The sequence below is a fragment of the Nicotiana tabacum genome, chromosome 8, assembly GCF_000715075.1.
Source record: "Nicotiana tabacum cultivar K326 chromosome 8, ASM71507v2, whole genome shotgun sequence".
In the NCBI taxonomy this organism is placed as follows: domain Eukaryota; kingdom Viridiplantae; phylum Streptophyta; class Magnoliopsida; order Solanales; family Solanaceae; genus Nicotiana; species Nicotiana tabacum.
Window position 1 is genome coordinate 179,982,231 of NC_134087.1, and position 6,759 is coordinate 179,988,989.

Sequence of the window (6,759 nt, forward strand, 5' to 3'; positions counted from 1 at the left end):
TAGTGTACCTCGGGAGAGTGCATTGAGTATATTACTGTGATTACTCGGGAGAGATTTACGGTAAGATGAGCGTTCATGGTTGATAGAGAGGTGTTGGTCAATTTGTATGAAGCATAAACAGAAGGGATTCCATCAATAGGGGAAGTCATTACCTTAGCGTTTTCTCATTATTGTTTACAACCTTAGCATCCTTAGTTTACAGCTATTTATTTACTTGCAATTTTAGTTATTGAAGACACCATCAACTATGATTCAAACGTTTGAGGAAATTGTTTCTCAAGAGTTTAGTGGGTCTAAAGATAGTGATTGATAGGTTAACTCTCTGTGGATTCGACTCTTGGCAGAATACTCAGGTTATAGTTGCAACGTCCGCAGGGGTCCTTTTTATAAGTCATAGTTGGGCGTGATCACTTGTGCTTAAGATAATTCTTGAAATCTCTCCACGAAGGAGGCAACTTTTCAATCATTGCAGCCACTTGAAATGCTTCATTCACGACCATACTTTCAGCAATAAGATCGTGAAAAATAAGTTGAAGCTCCTGAACTTGGGTTCCCACAGTTTTGTTGTCTATCATTTTATAGTCTAGAAACTTGACAACCACGAACTTCTTCAAGCATGCATCTTCCGTCTTGTACTTCTTCTCAAGTGTGTCCCATAATTCTTTCGAAGTATTCATCGCACTGTACACATTGTACAAGTATTCCTCTAAAGCGCTTAAGATATATCCTTTACGAAGAAAATATGTCTGCTTCCACGCCTCAACAATCATGAACTTCTCATTGTCCGTCATGTCCGCAGCAGGCACTGGAGGCTCTTCACTAGTGAATTTATGCATACCAAGTGTGGTAAGCTAGAAGAACACCCTTTGGTGCCATCCTTTGAAGTTGGCTCCAGAAAATTTCCCTAGTTTCTTGGCCGGAGGAACAGTAGTGCGGCTTGACGAGGCTATCGTCGTTGTAGCAATAGTCGCAAAAGGATTTCTGTTATCAATTGCCATTTCTCACTGTCAATAATAGAAGAGTTCAATTAATGGCAAAACCAGAATAGTAAACAATACTATAATCAGTAAACAGTACGTAAAAAACTGATGTTTTTATATACCGTTTTATAGAAAACGATGAAGTTTTTATGTTCTTCAAATCGTTTTCTGAATTTTAATATTCTGATGAAGTTTTTATATCTTCAAATCAGAATAATAAAATTTAGAAGGAGTAGAAAATCACACAGGTTTTAATCTCCAGAAACAGAATGTAGAATATAATAAAATTAATTTCCTTAAGATTGTTATTAAAACCGTATTGCTGTAAAAATCAATAAAACAATAAACTTTATGAAAAACAGAAACAGAAAGTTAGTAGAAGTAGAACGTTAAAAATAAATTCTGAAAACAATATAGGAATAAATTGAGCCCACTGAATACACAGTGTATCCTTAAGGAAATTATTCCCCTCAAATACCCGGGGTTCTGGAATATATCCTCCCAGGATAGAACGATTTAACTCACCAACATATTGGTAATAAAAATTCTGGTGATCGACGAACCACTCAATGGTCGTAAAACACACTGGAAATATTATGCAGAAGAAGAATAAGATAATCAAAAAATTTAGTATGTAAAAATTATGGGATTGAAGGAATATTTATAGCCAATTTGGCACTATTTTTTAAAAGGTTTTCAACCTTTCAGAACAGCCATAGCTGTTGGAACAGTTCATGGGTTATTTCAGATTGAATTTTCGTTAATTAGTTTAATTAATTAAATAAATAATTGAAAAGAATTTTGTCCAAAAAGATTAATCAATCAATCGTTGACCAAAGCCGAAGCCGCACGACGATGGCGCGAGGCTTGCCTTCTTCTTAACTCTTTTAGAGCTAAAAAATGAGCTTCTCTATATATACACAAAGATTTTCTTTCCTTCTACCAATGAGGGACAAAGTGCATTACTAAAGTGAACTAATTCAAAATTTCACTTTCCTCCATTTCTTTTTCCACCATTTTTCATTCACATCTCTTTTGTTATTAATAGCAAAACCCAACAATTATCACGTGGTTTATATTAATACTGTGTTAGACTTGGCATTTATTTTTCGTTGAATATCATTATTTTGTGTTTAACTGTTAAAATTGGTTAATCATCAATTTCACGTTGGCTTGCCTAGCAAGTGAATGTTAGGCGCCATCACGACTCCGAGGTTGGGATTCCGGATCGTGACATGCTATGAGCCCATATCGGAAGAACCTTCATTTGTTGAACCTTTTTTTGCTATTCCATGGATACTCATACGTGATTCTTCATTCCTTTTCAAAATCTCAAAACAGTGATCTTTTCACGATAAACTTTTATCATTACTATTTCCTGCTGAATTACAAATTTTAGGTCTACCTTGTAAATTAAAATGGTTGAGATTTTTATGCAGAGTTTATGCACTAAACGATCCTATTTTTATCTTATAATCTGGTGCTCAAATTATTAATTATTATATGTTAATTGTATAAATAATTTATTTTTATTAAAAATAATCTATTTCTTATCAATTTATAATTTAAAGTGAATTGAGATACACATTAATTTGTGTTTGCCTTTAAACTTAAAAATGTTGACAATAAGCTCATTTTCGCGTTAATGACTTTAAGGGCATTTCAATTATTTTAACAAAATAATGAAAATATCTCGATCATATTTACCTTTCTACTATCGAAAATAAGCTATATTTACCATTCTCTTAGTTTTTAAGTGTAACTAACCTAACACTTTTTGGATCAAATTTATTCCCACCCGTTAAATGCCTTGTCCCTTCTAAAAAGACAGATTGATTAAAAAAGAACCACCTTATTTCTAACTAAAACTCACCCGAATACCCGATCTATACTTATGATCCACCCATTTAAAAAAAAAAGGATTTTTTTTAATACATTCCAACCACATCTCTGTTTGAGCAAAAAAATGTATGAGATCTTTTTTTTGTTAAACTAATTAAATAAGAAGATGGAGGGTAAATTCTAGTTAAGGATAATTAGCTCTAGATCCAAAACGAATTATATGAATAGAAAAACATAGCTGAGTATAAATGCTGGTAGTGATTATGGTCAGATTTAATAGCATAAAGAGAGATGCATTAAGTAACATTAAATGACAATAAAATGTAAATAAAGGAAAAGATTCACTCAATCTTGAGTGAAGTGGATCCTTTTTTATTTGATAAAGATGAATGATAACAGATATAAGAACCTTAGGACCCTTTTTGGATCTAATGAAGGTCTGAGATCACATATGGTCTAATCTCTTTAAAAAGGTATGTTTACATATTTTCTAGAGAGAGGGAGAGGGAGGGAGAGAGAGAGAGAGCCCCTTTTTGGGAAGTATTCCCTTCCTATTTATAATGGGTATCCATAGAAAATCCTAAAAAAATATATTCCCTTTGATAAATCCAAAGCAAACTAGCTGTTTCATCACTGCCCGACCTCGACCTTATTAATGACTGTCCGACATCGGTCTACCTGACCTCGGCCTTATTGATGACTGTCCGACCTCGGTCTTATTGTCTCCACGTGCCGAATTTCTCTTATCTGATTTTGACTCATACAATCTCCTTCCTCAATTAATTTGAGATTAGAAAAGGACAAAATAGTCTAATACTAACTTTTTATGTTAATAATAAATATATTAAATGAATGGTACAAAAAAAATCAAAATATAGAAAGTAAGTGTAATATTATAAAATCACAAAGCAAGGTTAGTACGACATAACAAAACCTGAGGTAATCTTTTTTTCATTGCTATAATAATTTTCTAGTCATGCAAAACGTGGCAGTACAAGTTGGCAATTAAAAAGAGGGAAAAGAAGAGCTCTCGTGTAAATCGTTGTTCCTATTATGCCAACCCGTCCGTCCAAATACATCTAAATAAATTGATTTTTACACTTGCAAATGATTGGATTACCCCTGAAATCTTGGGATTTCACAAAATTTCCTCTTCCTATTTTCCCCCTTTTCAACTTATAAGGAGGCTAGTACGACGCATACAGAATACTTCAGCTCAAACACTAGTATATATATATAGTAAGTAAAATACATCCGCTACAACTGAAATCAGCAAATGATTGCATTACCCCTGAAATCTTGGGATTTCACAAAATTTCCTCTTCCTATTTTCTCCCTTTTCAACTATAATCTGATATTCTGATTCATAAAACATGCCAATTTCCGAATATCCTCAAGATCTCACAACTCCTCTAATTGTAAATCCCCCCAACAAAGCCACTCTCACCCAATCAACCTCAACAACAACAACAATGGATTATTCACCAAAAACCCAACAACCCCAAAAAAGGTATTGGCGTTTCAGCAAACAAGATTTTTTCCCAGAACCCTCTTTCCAAAATTTCTCCACTTACAAAACTGCCCTCTCTCAAACCCCAACTCGCCTCAAGAACCGCCTTTTTTGTCGTTCAACAGAGACAACAGAATTAGTTGAGTTAAAAAAACAGTCAGAAAATGAAATGAAACAATGCCTCACTTGGTGGGACCTACTGTGGCTTGGTTTTGGTTCAGTAGTTGGTTCAGGTATTTTTAACATTACTGGTCAAGAAACTAGACTTCATGCTGGCCCTGCTATTGTCCTTTCATATGCTATTTCTGGTCTTTCTGCTTTGCTTTCTGTTTTCTGTTACACTGAATTTGCTGTTGATATTCCAATAGCTGGTGGTTCTTTTTCATTCTTGAGAGTTGAGTTGGGTGATTTTGTTGCATATATAGCTGCTGGGAATATTTTATTAGAGGCTATTGTGGGGGCTGCTGGATTAGGAAGATCTTGGACATCTTATTTTGCTAGTATTATTAATAGTGATGCTGATTTTTTAAGAATCAAGATTGATTCTTTTGCTGAAGGGTTTAACTTGTTGGACCCTTTAGCTGTTGTGATTCTTGCTGTTGCAAATGGGATTGCTATGACCGGGACAAAGAGGACGTCGATATTGAATTCGGTCAGTTCTATAGTTAGTGCTGGTGTAATCTTGTTTATTGTAATTGTTGGGTTTGTTCATGGGAAGAGTTCAAATTTAGTGCCTTTTTTCCCTTTTGGAGCTGGTGGGGTATTTAGGGCTGCAGCAGTTGTGTACTGGTCGTATACGGGTTTTGATATGGTTGCAAATATGGCTGAGGAGACTAAGAGGCCGTCAAGGGATATACCACTGGGGTTGGTTAGTTCAATGTCTGTGATCACTGTTGTTTATTGTTTGATGGCATTGGCTTTGACTATGATGGTTAAGTACACTGAAGTAGATGTTAATGCACCCTATTCAGTTGCATTTGAGGGCATAGGTATGAATTGGGCAAAGTATTTGGTGGGGATTTGTGCACTTAAGGGAATGACTACGAGTATGCTTGTTGGGTCGATGGGACAATCTCGATACACAACTCAGATTGCAAGAGCACATATGATTCCTCCATGGTTTGCTCTGGTTCACCCAAAAACTGGCACACCAATTTATGCTACTCTCTTGACGACTATAACTAGCTGCATTCTTGCTTTGTTCACGAGCTTGGATGTCTTGTCAAGCGTGTTCTCATTTAGTACACTTTCCATTTTCATGCTTATGGCTGTTGCATTGCTCGTTAGGCGGTACTACGTTACGGATGTTACTCCGAAGTATGATTTGGCTAAATTTCTTCTGTGCTTGTCCATTGTAATTGGTTCATCGATTGGAGCAACAGTTCTCTGGAGTATGGATGAAAAAAATTGGGCCGGGTATACTGTGACTGGCGCTTTGTGGTTGTTAGGCACTTTAGTAATGGCACTGCTTCCAAAACAAAGATTTCCTAAAGTTTGGGGTGTACCTCTCGTGCCATGGCTGCCATCATTGTCAATTGGGATGAATATATTTTTGATAGGTTCTCTAGGTAAAGCAGCATTTTATCGGTTCATCCTATGCAGTGCTGTAATGCTCATTTACTACGTACTTGTTGGTGTCCATGCAACATATGATATGGCTCATCCGGATCAACAAGAGTCCGTTATTGAAGAGGGAAAAGAAAGTTCCAATCCAGTGTTATAGTTGGTATGATGCTTTAGATTGCTCTATGAACTTTGCACTTATTTGGTTTTAGATTTTAGGAATTGAATGTATAGCTAATGATTTGAATGATATCAATGTGATGTGGTTTCTGTTCCCTTAGTTTCCAACTTCATAGTCAATCAGAATAGTTACTTTTTGTGTCATTTTCGTTAAGCAACCTTTACGTTAATAGTTTGATTTCGTCTGATTAGATGGTAAGAAACTATGCTTAGATAGGATTCTATGAATAAGTCAGCAGCTCTTTGTATTTGGATCGTGTTGCTCTGTCCGAATTCAGGGCATAATAAGGTTAACTATATCCAACAATCTGAATTTTACTATCTGTCTTGGATTATACCCTCTAAAGTTAATGACATTTATAAGCAGAAGACAGGAGGAGATTTTGAATCTTGAGTTGAGGGAAGAAGTATAAGAAAGAGAAGGAAAGGACTCATGTCACCCCTCCAATTGCTAAAATTAATGAAGTTGAACAAGAAACAGAGATTTGCTGATACGAGAAATAACTTGCAAACCATACTGTATGGCTTCCTAGGTTCGGAAATATAGCCACACGTTAGAGAATAGAAATGTCAGCCAAGAGCTTTAGTGCTAGTTATATCTTGCTCCTACTATTTTGTTTTCTAATGGATGTTCCTCTCTTTTATGGATTCTTGAAAGTTGTAAGTCTTTTTTATAAGGTGATA

General features: G+C 35.4%; 1 protein-coding gene across 1 annotated transcript; it reads left to right on the forward strand.

Moving 5' to 3' along the window:
* The first annotated feature begins 4,045 nt into the window (after positions 1-4,045).
* On the forward strand, positions 4,046-6,172 carry LOC107808532 (cationic amino acid transporter 8, vacuolar-like). Its single transcript, XM_016633067.2, has one exon. The coding sequence runs from the start codon at positions 4,196-4,198 to the stop codon at positions 6,053-6,055; it is 1,860 nt and encodes a 619-aa protein (XP_016488553.1). The 5' UTR covers positions 4,046-4,195; the 3' UTR covers positions 6,056-6,172.
* Positions 6,173-6,759: the final 587 nt, after the last annotated feature.